The sequence below is a fragment of the Mucor mucedo genome (assembly GCF_025094135.1).
Source record: "Mucor mucedo strain NRRL 3635 chromosome Unknown EV154scaffold_58, whole genome shotgun sequence".
In the NCBI taxonomy this organism is placed as follows: Eukaryota; Fungi; Mucoromycota; class Mucoromycetes; order Mucorales; family Mucoraceae; genus Mucor; species Mucor mucedo.
The window spans coordinates 62,366-78,312 of NW_026252342.1; the positions used below are offsets into that span (position 1 = coordinate 62,366).

At 36.7% G+C, this 15,947-nt stretch overlaps 5 protein-coding genes across 5 annotated transcripts; 3 read left to right on the forward strand and 2 right to left on the reverse strand.

Moving 5' to 3' along the window:
• Positions 1 to 5: 5 nt before the first annotated feature.
• Positions 6 to 3,101, reverse strand: EV154DRAFT_544159 (uncharacterized protein; the record flags this gene model as incomplete). Its single annotated transcript, XM_051604584.1, has 3 exons — positions 1,601 to 3,101; positions 873 to 1,384; positions 6 to 253 (listed from the first exon to the last, which is right to left on the reverse strand). The coding sequence occupies exons 1-3, from the start codon at positions 3,007 to 3,009 to the stop codon at positions 6 to 8; spliced, it is 2,169 nt and encodes a 722-aa protein (XP_051456642.1). The 5' UTR covers positions 3,010 to 3,101.
• Positions 3,102 to 4,612: 1,511 nt separating this feature from the next.
• On the forward strand, positions 4,613 to 6,283 carry EV154DRAFT_590563 (uncharacterized protein; the record flags this gene model as incomplete). The annotated part of the gene is made up of 5 exons (XM_051606879.1): positions 4,613 to 4,940; positions 4,984 to 5,135; positions 5,184 to 5,400; positions 5,786 to 5,805; positions 6,013 to 6,283. Exons 1-5 carry the CDS (start codon positions 4,833 to 4,835, stop codon positions 6,281 to 6,283), a joined length of 768 nt encoding a protein of 255 aa, XP_051456643.1. The 5' UTR covers positions 4,613 to 4,832.
• A 1,063-nt stretch (positions 6,284 to 7,346) lies between these two features.
• On the forward strand, positions 7,347 to 11,244 carry EV154DRAFT_511931 (uncharacterized protein). The gene is made up of 6 exons (XM_051601869.1): positions 7,347 to 7,504; positions 7,581 to 7,799; positions 7,866 to 8,039; positions 8,093 to 10,264; positions 10,348 to 10,579; positions 10,654 to 11,244. Exons 1-6 carry the CDS (start codon positions 7,499 to 7,501, stop codon positions 11,010 to 11,012), a joined length of 3,162 nt encoding a protein of 1,053 aa, XP_051456644.1. The 5' UTR covers positions 7,347 to 7,498; the 3' UTR covers positions 11,013 to 11,244.
• On the forward strand, positions 11,245 to 13,932 carry EV154DRAFT_552413 (terpenoid cyclases/protein prenyltransferase alpha-alpha toroid). Its single transcript, XM_051605052.1, has 4 exons — positions 11,245 to 11,712; positions 11,767 to 11,885; positions 11,938 to 12,527; positions 12,591 to 13,932. The coding sequence occupies exons 1-4, from the start codon at positions 11,521 to 11,523 to the stop codon at positions 13,889 to 13,891; spliced, it is 2,202 nt and encodes a 733-aa protein (XP_051456645.1). The 5' UTR covers positions 11,245 to 11,520; the 3' UTR covers positions 13,892 to 13,932.
• On the reverse strand, positions 13,912 to 15,727 carry EV154DRAFT_465928 (developmentally-regulated GTP-binding protein 1). Its single transcript, XM_051597710.1, has 9 exons — positions 15,627 to 15,727; positions 15,538 to 15,546; positions 15,335 to 15,461; positions 15,217 to 15,264; positions 15,032 to 15,162; positions 14,900 to 14,969; positions 14,540 to 14,840; positions 14,090 to 14,476; positions 13,912 to 14,025 (listed from the first exon to the last, which is right to left on the reverse strand). The coding sequence occupies exons 1-9, from the start codon at positions 15,648 to 15,650 to the stop codon at positions 14,019 to 14,021; spliced, it is 1,104 nt and encodes a 367-aa protein (XP_051456646.1). The 5' UTR covers positions 15,651 to 15,727; the 3' UTR covers positions 13,912 to 14,018.
• Between the last annotated feature and the right edge of the window lie 220 nt (positions 15,728 to 15,947).

The following is a 15,947-nucleotide window of genomic DNA, read 5'->3' on the forward strand; positions in this document are numbered from 1 at the left end:
GACATCTACTCTTCGTTACAGACACAATTATTGTCAAAAACGAATATGATTGATGAATTGAAAAAGACCGTAGAAAGGGTCCAGCGTGAAAAGGAGGAGGCTCTTAATGAAATGCAGCAACGACTTGATGCAATGCAGCTTGAATTAAATGCTTTACAACGTAAGGAACTGACTTCTTTAAAAAAGAAGAAGGAAGTACGTTGGTGCACCTTTAACTCTGAGTAGATCAATTTTTTGATCTTGTAAATATATCCTAAAAAAAAACTAAACAAAACAATAATAATAACAATAATAAAAAATACATGACCACCATTCCCATCAGGGAAAAGCAACTTCTTTTCGCTTCTGGAAGCAATCGTTAATTAAAAATATATATATATAATATCTCGTGTTTCCCGGCAATAGAAAACAACCGGTTATAACAATGGGTCCCATGTGGAGTGATACACACTGGTATATGGGAAGGGGAATGATGTATTTTATTTAATTATTACTATTACTATTATTATTACTATTATTACTATTATTTTGGAATGATATAGATGAAGAAAATTTGCCAAAGGCTTCTAAAAAGGCCTTCTTCTTTTTCTTTTCTTTGGTTGGTTTGTCCAAAGGTTTGGGCGGTGGAGGTGGGCTTGCTGATCTTCTGGGAGTCATATTATCAGATGTCGGATATGATCTTTGTTGATGAGGTGTTGTGGGTGGACTATATGTACTCCTGGATGGAGAGTACATGGTAGCACCACTAAATGTGGAAGCTCTATTACTTGGTGACGATCCGTATGTAGATCGATTATTTACACTGAGCGAAGGTTTTCTGATGGATGCAGATGAAGATCTAAAAGATTGTAAAGTGGGTGATGCTGAATTACTTTCATAATTGGATGCTGCTGCTGCTGCCAGTGATAATCTGGATGTCGAGCCAGCCGATTGTTCGAGTGAGTTATTGAAACTAGATGATGACAAGGATGCTGTGGGTGAAATAGGTGGTGGTGAGTCTATGCTAGATCCCAGTGTTGCATTAGGTGAAGACACTGTTCTAGAACGAATCACATGCTGTTGCTGTTGCTGTTGTAGATTTTGTTGTTGCTGGATCATTTTTTTGGCTGCAATCATCATCTTCAGGGCTCTAATCTGTAAACTAGTCTGATGTGATAATGCTGCGGTTTCAAATATTAATGGTGCAGTAGACATGTTTAACATCTGATGTAGTGCATGTGTTGACAATTCTCGAAGACGGGGGATATCATACATGTCTGATAAAAGTAATAACTGTGACAGAATATGTGGTTGATATTGTTGTGCCGTTAATAAGTTGTCTGTATAGATGTACTGCAGTAATGCAATTACTACAGTATGTGGATAGGGAAATGACATGTAATGACTTTTGATCAATGTTACTTCTTTTGTATTATCGGTTTTTGTTGCTATCGCTTCCATAGGTTGTTGATCTTCCTTTGCTTCTGTAGAAGACAATGTACTTAAAGAAGAAGTAACGGAGGCATCTTCTTTAATTGTATCTTCTATCACTTCCTGTGTTGGGGTGACGGTAGTTGTTTCCGGTTGAAGTTGAGATGAACGTTTTGAAGTAGACTGAGACTTGACCTTTTCATGATTATCCTTCATGAGATTAGCAAAATAAGGCCATCGTTGGGATAACACAGCCGAATTAACGGGAATACTAAGGTTATCTTGAGTAATGATATGGAAGTCGGAAACTGCAGGCTCGTTCAACAAACGAAGTCCCATCTCCTGAGCCAAAGAAGAGCAAGTTACTTTTGGTAATGAATAGACACCGAATGCCTCCAGATCAACCATAGCAATATGATCAAAGTTGACTTGTCTGTGGTTATAATCGTCTAATAGACTTCTGTTTGTGTTACCAAAAACAATAAAACGGTTTTCATTTTCGTATAATACACCACGATTCCAAGAACCAGAGCTAAATACTGTGCCAGTTTCGATACGAGACCAAGTTAATTTACCGAGATCGAGAGACCAGATTGTATAAGATTGAGATTGAGGTGATAAATAGGTACCAGCCAAAATCAAATGGTTACCGAGGGTGTGGCCTGTAGGAAATCTTAATCCTGGAGGCATCACAGAACCATTCATAAAAGTAGAACAATCCTCTACTTGAGCTGAGGAATAAATCAATTGTAATTCACGTTTAACATCGGCAAAGTTATAGTTAGTATATAAATAAATAGGATTTGGTTCATCAGGAGTTTGAAGAGAAGAAGAGCTGAATTGTCGAACAGTCGAGGTACGATGACTAGCACCATTTAAATTATTAGTGTTGATTGCAGAAGCATCGTTTTCTAGGTCGTTTAAATCGTCTACAGCTGTTGTACTACTATCTTCATTTTTCATCATGTAAGAATTGGACGGGATTCTTGTACCAGGTGGTGCGGTTACCGCAATGGACCTGTAAGCACCCACATGCTTTTCAAATGTTTTCACTTGTTCCCAATCCCACGTCTTTAGATTTAAAACATTCATTTCGTCCAGATAATTATTATCTAAATCTTGACCACCCACCACAATAAGCTTATCCTCAGTTACTGAAGATAAATGAGCATAACGAGATTGTGGTGAGTATAAGGAAGGCTGAATATTGGGTGTAATCCAGCACATAGTTTCAACATCCAGCACTGTAATATCATCTAAAACACATAATCCATCGTTTGTAAGTCTTGAATATCCCATACCACCAAAAATAATAAGTTGCTTTTTATAAACACTAGTTGAATGAAAGTAACGAGCCATAGGTGGTTTTTCTGAGTCGGGTGGTGGAATATGTCGAGTCCAAATGAGTGTATGAAGATCGAGAATATACAGGTAGTTGGTCATTTTGCGAGATGACGCTAATCGTCCCGCAAATACATAGACTTTATCATCAATCACATTGACGGAGGCACCGACTAAAGCAGGTGGTACTTCCTCTGTGGTTGAATGTATTTGTGTGATAATTCCAGAGATGGACTGCATTTGCATTGTTGAAGGCATGATTCGTTATTTATAATAATTTAAAAAAAAATTGACTGTACAAGTATGTATAATAATAAAGGGAATAAGAAAATTTAAAAATTGGTTGTAAGAAAAAAAAAAAAAAGAAAACCCCCGGCCCCCTTCCCCTTCTCCCCCAGATTATATAATTGCCTTTTCGAGTCAAGTGGGTTACACTCTTGATAATGCTGCCAAAATAAACTTTTGCACGTTTTTCTTCATTAATTATCTTTATTACCGATAAGTTTTAAAAGCAACTCGATTCAGTCATAATTTTTATAAATATTATGTTGTCACTTGGGTGACTCAAAGCAGCCCATGTTTTCGAACCGCGACGACCTTGTTGGATACCTGTCTTATGCGAAGAAAATAGGCTCCTTGAAATGTCCGTGATGGATATTTCTTTATCCCCCAAAAGATGTGATATGGCGGAGTCGTTTCTTCTAAACAAGGGTAACTTGAGGAGGAAGGGTAAGTTGCATCTCTATTTGCTCACGTCGTTATAAATATATGTCTATTGTTTTAATCAATAGTTTACATTGGCAAGGAATCTGTACTACAATGTTGGTATCACACAACGTTGCTAGACTTACATATATTACCCGCACTTCGAATAGTTCGGCGTTATATGGTAATTATAGGCGCGCGCATGAGCTGGAGTTTGATCTTTAAGTAATAAATTCAGGGCAACTGTATAAATTGAAAATAGAAGGTACAACACCTTTTATTTTTCTACTCAGAAAAACAAAGCTATTTTATGTGAATAGCTTCGGCATGTGTGGAAACAAGTGTTGATTCGATTATTGGGTTGCTGTCGGTTTGTCAATACATAGTCGGCTAATCAAAGCAGAATGGAAATCGGAAGTTCAAATACTTTGTTAAAAACCTTTTAGACAGGTAATAAAAACGTATTTGCACACTTGTTCAGCACAAGATATACTTTTTTTTTTCGGTTGAGAGTAACTCTTCAATAAACCATATCGTATCCAAAGTTTGCATCGATACTATTATTCTACATGGACTAGTGCGTGAATCCGGAGATATGACATATAATGATAGTAGCTACTATAATCAATGCTATTGTTTTAAGTTTAGATCTAGTAATAATTAGGATCACTTGCACGGCTAACTCTTAACGTTTTTTTTCTCAGGGTCCGAGCGTTTTCCTTTTTTTTATCTTTAATTCCGTATATGTTTCCTCTTTCATAATGTGTGCCTATAACTATTATTATTTTCGTTTATCTACAGACCGAAGCAACCTTTTCATTTATTTTTAAGGTAGACGAAGTTTCTCAGAATCGTATTGAAATTTTCAACAGCTGTAGCGTTTTTTTAAGCGCTGCTTTTTATTTTTTTGGTATTTTAGGGGATGTCCTTTAGTCGTTGCTTATCCTCAAGTCATACGGTGGGCGCTAAATCTTTTTTTTTTTTTTGTCTTGGCTATATTCCAAAAAGGGTCTGAAACGTATATTTAGTCGGTTTAAAACAGCAGCGCATCAGACAGAAGGACAAATAACGAGATATTTTTTCAAGTTAATCTATTATAAACTTGCTTCACATTTATCAGCAGTTAGTTTGACGATTCTGCAACAAATACCAGACTAGCAGGATCACTCGAGATTTTAACTAGTAATGGCTGTATAAATGATGTTTAAGGATTCGATATGTAAATCCCAAAGGCGGGTAAAGTGGATTGCTAGAATAATCTAGTTAGATCTGTGTAACTATTGAAGGGATTTACCTCTGTATGTGTTAATCAAGATCTACATAATAAGTATTTTTGGATATTGTCATTATTAGAAAACTTGCCATATCTATTCACGATGTTTGTCAAATATTTTGTGTCCTACATAAGGTGTGACAGTAACACAATATCATTATGTCATGGCATAGCAGTAATTAGTTCAGCAAAACGTTTCCATGTTTTACTGGTAAATGTTCGAATGATCGTGTCCTTTTATAGGAAATTTGTAGGAAAAGGGGAGATTCATTTTTCTTAACCATTTTCTAACCAAAAAAATCCATCACGAACAAGAGTTTTGTAACAAACTAGGACCGGGGTATTTGCATATTGTCCATGCGGTATTCAAAGGAGATGTTACACCATCAGGATATCAACGAAAAATGTATTGAGTATGAAGGATCTGATTAATATGATACTCGATCAAATCCAGAATTCTGTTATTGACCAAGAGTATTTGCTTAGACCCCCTAACCTCTAAACTGGCAAAAAGATCAGTGTTTAAACAGTATCGCACGGGAAATGCCCTGTGTGTAGAATTGCTAATTCAAGAAAGTCAAAGTTGGTCACCAAAAAGCTTTCCCGGTTATTCTCATCCAGGAATATGGATCTTTCAAACACAATGCAACCGCTCTTTCAACATTGTATTGGTCAAAATATATTAAACAAAATTATTTGCATCGTGCACACTTGACGAATTGACGAGCTAAGATTTGTGTACTACACTGTAATCAGCAATTTTAAACCAAATGTGGCGTCAGAACTCTTAATTGGAAACGACCCTCAACAGTAATCATTCTTTCAACTATCGAAGCTATGCATTTATATATCATTTTTTAATGAATACTGAAACGTATCTGACGCGGGCACCACAAAAAAGTTAGACTCTTTGCCACTAAGTTTACTTGAGATTTTTTGATGCCATTGCGAGCACAATTTGACGAAACTCAGTGTAGTCCATTGATAATATTCACACTTATAAAGTCTCTTACGGACGTTACCCCCATTTTTTTATGTCTTATCTTCAACTAATAGTTAACACATACATTGAAAAGGTATAGCCAAGTATACAGTCACTCAAGCATGTAATTAGAAAAGAGTAAAGACAAACGAGCTAACAATTAAATGAATATCGCTTGTATAGACTGCTTGAAATGGCACATTGCCTTAATTGAAAATGTCTAATAATATGACACCTTGTTTTGTGTGTAATGTAACTACCAAAGACTTACCCAATGTACTGTTTATACTGGAATTTGTAGAATTTACTGTGCTTTGACTTACAAATATATCTATCAAAACTTGGTTAACGCTACCAAAGCCAGGACAAAAGCTGAAACAGCATTAAATATCCACAATGGCATCCTACCCGTTGCTATGCGATTTGAACAACTGATAGATATATTCGGATTTGGTGCCTTTGGTCTGGTTTTGAATCAAACCTGTGGCAGACTATTAAATTATACCAATTGTCAATTCTCACAACTGTTTCAATCCCTTCCCAATACATCTACAACATCATATGCAATGTAAACAATATAACCTTCCATGAATCATGGAAAAAAGAACTGCCCAATACACCTACGTTTCTCCTCCCCCTCTTCCCCCAAAAAACGATTTGAAAGCAATACAAGAATTATAATAATTAAAGTTCTTTTTATTGTTCGACATACAATCATTAAATTTCACTGATTGAAACTATTTTAAACGTAGGATTAAATCATTGGGTTCTGTTTGAAAACAAGAACGTCCAATGTTATTAGTATTATGGGGATCTTGGGACTTGTCTTGTGGCACTTTCAACATAAGCGCTTCATTTTAGAACCAAGTTTTTTCGAGCAATGAATGTAAGTAAATAACTGTGAAGGCTGGATCAAGCATTCTGTTTCGTTTGTTGAGCCAATATATTATAGCATCTAATTTAACAAATATCACTATCTTCCAAAAAACTAAACAACTTGTTTAATCTGGTATTTTAAGACGGGTATGTTATAAGGGAAAGCTAAGACACATACAAAGTACAAGACATTTAGGTTACATAGACAATTAACGTGTGTACACATATTTATTGAGAACAATAGAAAAGAGGTATGTATGATTGAAAAGATGGTGAGTGGTTCTACAAGACACAATTATAAATCAAGTAGAATACATTCTACAATCTTGTTAAGGTGTGTTAGAATTAAGTAAGAGCTATAGTCAGTAAAACTGATGCTGATGTGAAGTGACAAAAAATCACACACCACCGCCGGACATTCACTCCCCGGTCCACTGGACAAGTAGTACAAAAGAAATATTACTATATACGGAATTAAATGGGTGGCATACACAGGTTGGACAGCAATAAGTAGAATAAAAAGGGCTTGCTAGATTGGGCGATCATCTTGTAGCAATACATTTATATATAACTGGAACGAGGTATTTTTTTGTTATGGAAAATACGCATTTCGGTTCATTTAAGCGATCAGTATCAATTTATAACAGCGATGCTATTCCTAGCCAACGGATATGCCCGCGTGTCCAAATTATGCTCAGTTTTGGATGAAAAATAGACTTACTCACAGTCACACCGTAGAACACACGCATCTTTTTCGCAGTTCCCTTCTTATTATCTGTTTCTTGATATTCTTTCTTATATATAAGGACGGTTGTTTTATATAGCATTTATACGTGTAAGCACAAAACAAACAGTACAACAGGAAAGGAAGTACATAAAACAAATATAAGTCAAAATCTTGCTATTTTCCCATGAAGGTAAAAAAAAAAAAAAAAAAAAAAAAAAAAAGGAGTAAGAGCAATGACCCTAATTGAAATTTACTGTACACTGTAGTTTGGCAAACAAATCCAAAGCCAACAGTTTACAGAATGGAGTCCTTACTATTTAGATTATAAAGGACTGAAAAAGTTCATTAGTTCGTTATTGAATACACCAACAGATAGTTTAAGAGCTTTGGGTTTACCACATGTGAATGTCGAAGAAGACCGCGCAAAGTTACTCCAGTCTCAGAAAGCAGCATTTTTCTTCAAACTCGAGCGTGAGCTTGAAAAGGTACAGCTTAAAAAGAATATGAAAAAATCAAGGATGGTTCGGTCAGACTTAACATAAACGCCGTAGATCAATTCATTTTATCTTCAAAAGGAGAATGAACTTAAAGTTCGATTAAGGACATTAATTGATAAGAAGAAGGTACTACAATCAGACACACGTAGACTCAAACACGCTTCTACTCTATTCAAAGCAATTCAAGAAGCCTTTGTTCAATTCGAACAAGAATTAACAAAGATTCAAGTAAGATTAGAGTTTATACTGATTAATCCGGAAAACTGAGCTCCTTTGTTTAGAAATATGTCGAATTAAACAATGAAGGTTTTCGAAAAATTTTGAAGAAATGGGATAAACGATCAAAATCGTCAACAAAAGAACTATACCTTTCACGCCAAATTGATATTCAACCTTGCTTCAATACCCAAGTTTTGTGTGAATTATCAGATCTAGCATCTGCAAATCGTATCGAACTATCCAACATTCAAGATGGCATACCTATTAGTCCTGTCTCATCCCACATGACCAATGACGGTTCATCAAACAATAACTATGATGAGATAGATGATATCGAGTTAGAATTAGTGAAATCTGTTTCAAGCGGACAGAGTTCTTTAGTTCGAGAAATCCTAGACAGAATCATTCAGAATCCATCTCCCGATGATAAAGGAAAAATAACTAGAGTCTTTTGGCATGCCTGCTCAGAAGCACCTAAGGATATCACAGACATGCTTATCGAAACCAAGCTTGTCAATTTTGAATATGTGGATGATATTATCGAAAGATCTTGTTTGCATGTGGCTGCTATGAATGGAAGATTAGATTTATTAGAAATTTGTACAAAAAATGGTGCTAATGTAGAGGCAAGAGATGCTTATGGAAGAACTGCATTACATTATGCTACAATGAATGGCTTCAGTGATTGCGTCTCGTTTTTATTAACCCGTCAAACTGATATCGAATGCCGTGACCATGATGGTTTTAGTCCTCTTATATATGCTATTATGAACGGACATACTCCTTGTGTTGAAATATTAATCAAAGCCCATGCTAATATTGAACCAAGACATGCAGGCGATCATATCCCATTATCTCTGGCCTGCCATTTCGGTCATACAGACATTGCTTTGATGTTGTACAACCAAGGCGCACAAAATTTGCCCAATGCAGAATCATTATACCCTTTACATTTAGCTGCTCGTCAGGGTCATGCTGAACTGTGTCGTGTGCTCTCTCAAAATGCCGCTGATATCGATACACCTGATAAATATAATACCTGGACACCTTTGTTTTGGGCTGCCAACGATGGACATGTTGAATGCGTACGTATATTAATCAATGCCGGTTGTAAAGTTAACGCCAAAGATGAAAACGGGAAAACGGCACTGTATTATGCGGCTTGGGAAGGGCATATGGATTGCGTACAATTATTATTAGATGCCGGATGCGAGGTTGAGCCTATACATGAGATTCAGCCCTCAGTTTTAGCAAGACCAGAAGAAGAAGAAATGATGGACGAGAATGAACTGGACATTATCCCTTCGCTTTCATTGCCTCCGCCCATTATTCCCTTCCGTATCTATGGACACAATTACCTCGATCGTAAATACCAAATTCAAATCAGTTTGCGTCAACCACCTATCCGTCTTTATGATAATGCTCAAATATCTTCCTTGAGATTAATTATCTCTTCTAAACCGGATACCGGGATGATTCCTCATAGCGTCATCTTACCCCTTGTGGACGACCGTGATGTTTTTAACTTTCAGGTTGATAAATTGGACGATTTCTTGTTGGAGTTTGATATATTGGCTACATTTGGGTCGAAAGTTTTGGGCCGTGGTGTTGCTTTACCCCAATCCTTTTCTTTGGCTGATTTTAAGGTGGCCGAAGGCCATCGTACCATCCCTCTTTTAGATGTTCATCTTAAAGTGATTGGTGAGCTTTCTTACGATTATTCAGTTATTAATCCATTCCGAGGTGTTCAATTAGAAATAGGAGGTAGAATAGAAACTTATTGGAAGTCTACAAATACAGTTCTACCCTCAGCATCTACTTCACCTCATATCAGCCCGCTATCTACTCTGCCTGCAATTGCACCTGTCAATACATCAAATGCTGCAACGACTGGGCCTGTAGTACCTGCATCTTCTTCTATTTCATCAACAGTACCTTCATTTATCACTGCTTCTTCTTTATCGGGTGACTACGTTCATGTTGCTATCCAATTAACAAAGGATTTAGTACCTGTTGTTTTTGGAAACTGGATGGTGCCCTATCAAGGACTCGATCTGGCTGTATCTGATTTAACACTAAGTCAGTTTATACGTATTGGTACAAGCATCCTTAAGGACTTCCAGCCTAGTTCGTCAGACATTGCAGATGATAAATGTCCAATTACCGGAAATAGTTTAATCATACAAAAATTAAGCAACTACCAATCTTTCTTGTCTTTGGAACAGGTCTTGGAGGTAATTTCTTCTACAAAAAAAAACAGAAAACAAAAAGTGTGTAGTGTGTCGAATTACTAAATCTATTTCTTTTTAATTTGTAGAAACTGCCATTAAGCATGGGGCTTCATCTTGAATTGAAATACCCTTCACCAAGTGATCAAAGTTTATACTCTTTTACAAATGTCGCAGGACGAAATACGTTTGTTGATACAATTCTTCAATGTATATATGATCATGTGCGATCATTATCACCCGACACTGCAAGTCGTAGTCTATTCTTTTCTTCTTATAATCCAGCTATTTGTATGGTAGTTAATTGGAAACAACCTAATTGTAAGTTTTATTCATTGGGAGCGGGGGATGTTTAGAAAATATTGCTTTAATGATCTAACGTTAAAAAATTCTAGATGCTGTCTTTTTTGGTACATATTGCGGGTTCAATGTGCACCGTGGAAAAAAACGTAACTCAGATGGCGAAGAAACCATTGTATATAAGAACAACGATGTGCGATGCTCTTCTTTAAAAGAGGCAGTTAAGTTTTCGAAACAGAATAATCTATTGGGTGTTATCTGTGGTGCACAAACACTCGTACAAGTGCCATCTTTGATCAAGACAGCTAAAGAAAGCGGATTGATCCTTGTCACAGCAGGCAAAGTCAACTCTGATGTCAGATACCGTAATATTCAGGAACGCTATGGCGTAGATGCAATGATGATTAATCAAGTAGTTCATTTCAATATGTCAATGGCTGGTGCTGGATTTTAGTGATAATTATACTTTTTAAAAATACAACGTACTATAATAATAATAGCAAAAAATGAAAAAGGATATTTTTCTCGCCAGGGTCAACCATCTGACATCTATTGTTGTATTATGGATAAAGGGGATTATATTGTGGAATTTATATATGTATGTAATAAATAACTCTGTATCTTTGTCCGGTTTGTTAAAAGCACGTAACACGCAGCTTTGTATAACTAAGCCTCTACACAAACCGTTGATAGACAATGCAAAGTTGTATATCCCTTTAATCAGCCTATATTGAGTACTAATTGATTAAGGTGTCAGCAGAAATCTTCCATACTTAAAAAGCTGGGCCCATGTTATACCAAAAAGTAAAATTACTTCTTTCACATGTAACCAGTTTTTAATTGGCTTAAAAAAAGCCATTGTTTGCTGCCACCTACACCGACAGTGTCAAAATATATAAAAGGGGAGAGAAGCACCAAAGCGCTAAATAAAAAAAAATTATCGGTTGCTTCTTTTAGTTATAATGACCATTGCCTTGGAAGGATACCGCACTGCGACTTTAAATTTATCAACTACGCCTGAGTTTACCGATTTGACTAATTGGCGTCTCAAGGTGAAAGAAGGTGCTCAGACATGGCATTATTTAAATACTGATGAGGAACGTAAATCATGGCCTCAAACCATCTGGGATAAATACCATTTGGGTCTCCCCATTGTAAATATTTTGCTTTAAACACTGTTGTATATTTGACTCACTGGTTCTCATTAGGATGTACCCGATCTCGAAAAACCAACTACACCACTCGAAGCAGCACGCAATGGCTTCGAATTTTATCGTCGTCTCCAAACTGAAGATGGACATTGGGGTGGAGAATACGGTGGACCAATGTAAAGTTTCACGAATAAAAGAAGGTTTACAAAATTATTAACAGAAATTTAGGTTTTTGATTCCCGGTCTGATTATCACATACTACATTACTGGCGAACCTGTCCCTGAAGCTATGCGATTAGAATTGATCCGTTACTTAATAACAAGAGCTCACGCCGAAGATGGCGGCTGGGGCATTCATATTGAAGGAGTGTCTACGGTTTTTGGTACTGCCTTGAATTATGTAACACTCCGTATCTTGGGTTTGAGTCCTGATCATCCTGTTCTGGTCAAAGCCCGTGGTACACTTCACAAGCTTGGCGGTGCCAGTGCAATTCCTGCTTGGGGTAAGTTCTGGTTGGCTGCCTTGGGTGTTTATGAATGGAAAGGTGTAAATCCTATCCCTCCAGAGTTATGGGCTTTACCCAATTCCCTCCCTATCTGCCCAGGTAACTGGTGGGTTCATACCCGTATGGTGTACCTTCCCATGGGCTACATTTATGCTCGTCGTTTAAGCGCTCCTTTAACCACGTTTACCCAATCTTTGCGTGAAGAATTGTACGTTGAGCCTTATGATTCCATCAACTGGGATAAACAAAGAAATAACGTTGCTGAAGTCGATCTGTATACCCCACATTCTAAAATTATGGATGTTCTTAATTGTAAGTCACCTGCAATTACAAAAGCTTTAATTTCCCTTTAATGCTAACTTTACCGCTCCATAGATGGTCTGACTTATTATGAAGCACTTGCGCCTAAGTTTCCTTGGCTTCGTGACTATGCGCTCAAATTAACTGTAGAACAAATCAAAATGGAAGACGAGTGTACTTTCTATCTTGATATCGGACCTGTCAACAAAGCTATGAACTGGCTTGTAGTTTTCTATCATTATGGAAGAGATTCACATGAGTTCCGTGAGCATGTGAAACGTAATGATGATTTTATGTGGATGGGACCCGAAGGTATGATGATGAACGGTACCAATGGTAGTCAACTCTGGGATGCTACATTTATCGCACAGGCATGTGCTGAAGCTAAACTTGCTGATAATGTCAATTACCGTGAGAACATGATTAAGACTTTAGAGTTTATTGATGTCAGTCAGATCCGTCGTAACCCACCCTTCATGAAGGAAAGCTATCGTCAAACTTCTTTAGGCGCTTGGCCATTTAGTACCAGAGATCAAGGCTATACAGTTTCTGATTGTACAGCTGAAGGTATTAAGGCAACCAATGCTCTTCAAAAAGTGCCTGGTTTACCCACTCTGATTGATAACAGTCGTCTTCGTGATGCAGTCGATGTACTTTTAACCATGCAAAATTCCGATAATGGTTTCGCCTCCTATGAAACAATTCGTGGTCCTCGCTTTTTGGAATTATTGAACCCTGCCGAAGTATTTGCTAACATTATGATTGAATACAGTTATCCAGAATGTACTACGGCTGTTCTTATGGGTCTTCGTAGTTTTGTCAAGATTGATCCTGAATATCGTCGTGATGAAATTGATGAGGCATGTAGCCGTTGTTTACAGTATATTAAAAAAGTACAGCATGAAGATGGTTCATGGTATGGTGCTTGGGCGATTTGTTACACTTATGCAGCCATGTTTGCACTTCAAAGTTTAGCCAGTGTCGGTGAATACTATGATACCTCAGATCATTCCAAACGTGGCTGTGATTTTTTGATTTCCCACCAAGAAAGTGACGGTGGCTGGGGTGAGACCTATAAATCATGCGAGCTGCATGTCTATTCCCACAACGAGACTTCTCAAGTAGTGAATACAGCATTTTCTGTGATGGCTTTGTTGGATGCCAAATATCCCGATAAGGAGCCTATTCGTCGTGGTATTGAGTTCATCATGAAGAGACAACAGGCAAATGGCGAATGGTTGCAAGAGAGTATTGAAGGTGTATTCAACAAGAATTGCATGATTTCTTATCCCAATTACAAGTTTGCTTTTAGTATCTGGGCGCTTGGTAAATATGCCAACGTCTACGGTGATAGCATTTCTGAGAAATCGTCATGAAAAAAAATAAAGAAATAAAATCTGGCTTGACAAATAATTTGCGCTCAACGCTTTATTTATTGTATTAATTGAGAGTTTCTTTATTTTTATTTTGGATTCGTGATTTTTATTAGTAAAGAAGGCCAATCTAAACCCTAAACGAAGCGAAAAATAAATGATTAGTATTTTAAAATACACAAGACAGATATAATCACTTACTTCTTGACAATTTGGACAACATCTTCGTCCATGAGGACATGCTCCTTACCGACCTTTTGAGGGTTATGCTTGACGGAAGCACCCCAAACATATGCACATTTGAATTGATCCATAATAGATTTATGGATACTGTTACAGAAATCTTCGACGGTGTTCTTTTGTTGTGTCATGACAACGGGTTGTTCATAATCTGGTAATTGACCCTTGGGTTTAGTGTAAATTCTGACCAAGTTCAACTTTTCCCACATAACTTCTAACAATTCATCGAAATTCCATTCATGATTTGAAGAGATAGGAACGGCGTTAGGAATCTTGTAAATAAGATCCAACTCTTGGATGGAAATTTGATCGATTTTGTTAAGAACATAAACACATGGGATATAGATACTAAAAGAAAAGACATATGAGTATACGCCTATTTCCTACAATGTAAATTGAAATTGAATTTACCGGTTGCCTTCAACAACATCAATAAGATCATCAATAGTAGCATCCTCCTTGAAAGAGATATCAGCATTATGAATACGGTATTCATGTAAAACAGCCTTGACTTCATCAGCTGTAATGTTGTTAAGAGGGACAGTGTTGGAAATACTGATACCACCCTTCTCCTTCTTCTTGAAAATAATAGCAGGAGGCTTCTTGTTCAATCTAATACCGAAACCTTCCAATTCCTTCTCGATCAATTTTTTATCAGTCATGGGCTTGAGAACATCAAGCACAATGAAAATAAGTGAACAAGTACGTGCAACTATTTACGTATGTGTCAACAATTTATGCAATTCCCATTAAATACAAAAACAAACTTACCAGCAATAACTTGACGACCTCTACCCTTACCATCCTTGGCACCTTCAATGATACCGGGAAGATCGAGAATCTGACATTACGGCGTTAATATCCCCTTCTTTCTTGTAAATCAAAACATTTATTTGAAAATACCTGGAGCTTAGCACCCTTATACTGGACAATACCAGGAACAGTTGTAAGAGTTGTGAACTCATAAGCACCGACTTCGGAAGCGGTACCGGTAAGCTTAGACATGAGTGTGGACTTACCGACGGAAGGAAAACCTAAACAAACAAAATTAGACTAAATCCATCAACAAATTAAATCACAACACATACCGACAAAACCAATACGGGCAACACCAGTCTTAGCAACATCGAAACCAACTATGTAAGGGTCGTATTTAGTCTTTTTGACAACTGTCACTTTTTATTACTGCTTTTATTTTTAACTTACCACCTGGTCCACCTCCACCACCACTGGTGGGAGTAAGCAAATCACGCTTCAACTTTGCAAGCTTTGCTTTCAATTGACCCAAATGGAAAGAAGTGGCCTTGTTCTTTTGGGTTTTGGCCATCTCATTCTACAATAGAAATATTATTAGCCACTCCATAAGAGACTTTTTTTTTTTATTATTCTCTTTTAGTTTTGTTTCATACTTCGACTTCCTAATAAATTGACGTGAAAAAAATAATTATGTTAATACTGACAAACAGAAAAACTATGCAATTAAGCGCGAACTGATTACCTTGATTTTATCGACTAAACTCATCTTTGGTTATATTTCTTTTCTGTTAAGAGTAGGGAATAAAAAAAAACTTTTAGCGAAAAAAAAAAATCTTTAGTTTGAAAAAAACGATTCTTAATGTGACTTCTATTTATTTTACTTCTCAAACCCTTCTTAACTCCTCTGACATGTATACGTCTACTACACATGAATAGCTAATGCAAGTTGTAAATAAATATGTGTATTTTCAAAATTACATTCACTGTTATTATGGATTCATATTTACGCGAGTAATATGAGAGCTACTTTTAATTTTTGCAAACTTTATTGTATGTACCTGAT

Excerpts from the sequence above, each read along its gene's own strand:
- EV154DRAFT_552413 (XM_051605052.1), top strand. The coding sequence starts at position 11,521 with ATGACCATTGCCTTGGAAGGATACCGCACTGCGACTTTAAATTTATCA. Across the intron at positions 11,886-11,937 it reads GGAGAATACGGTGGACCAAT|GTTTTTGATTCCCGGTCTGA; the intron begins GTAAAGTTTCAC and ends ACAGAAATTTAG. Across the intron at positions 12,528-12,590 it reads AATTATGGATGTTCTTAATT|ATGGTCTGACTTATTATGAA; the intron begins GTAAGTCACCTG and ends ACCGCTCCATAG.
- EV154DRAFT_511931 (XM_051601869.1), top strand. Across the intron at positions 8,040-8,092 it reads AAGAATTAACAAAGATTCAA|AAATATGTCGAATTAAACAA; the intron begins GTAAGATTAGAG and ends TCCTTTGTTTAG. Across the intron at positions 10,265-10,347 it reads CTTTGGAACAGGTCTTGGAG|AAACTGCCATTAAGCATGGG; the intron begins GTAATTTCTTCT and ends TTTAATTTGTAG.
- EV154DRAFT_465928 (XM_051597710.1), bottom strand. The coding sequence starts at position 15,650 with ATGAGTTTAGTCGATAAAATCAAG. Across the intron at positions 14,841-14,899 it reads AGGTCGTCAAGTTATTGCTG|TTGCACGTACTTGTTCACTT; the intron begins GTAAGTTTGTTT and ends ATACGTAAATAG. Across the intron at positions 14,477-14,539 it reads GATGTTGTTGAAGGCAACCG|TATCTATATCCCATGTGTTT; the intron begins GTAAATTCAATT and ends CTTTTCTTTTAG.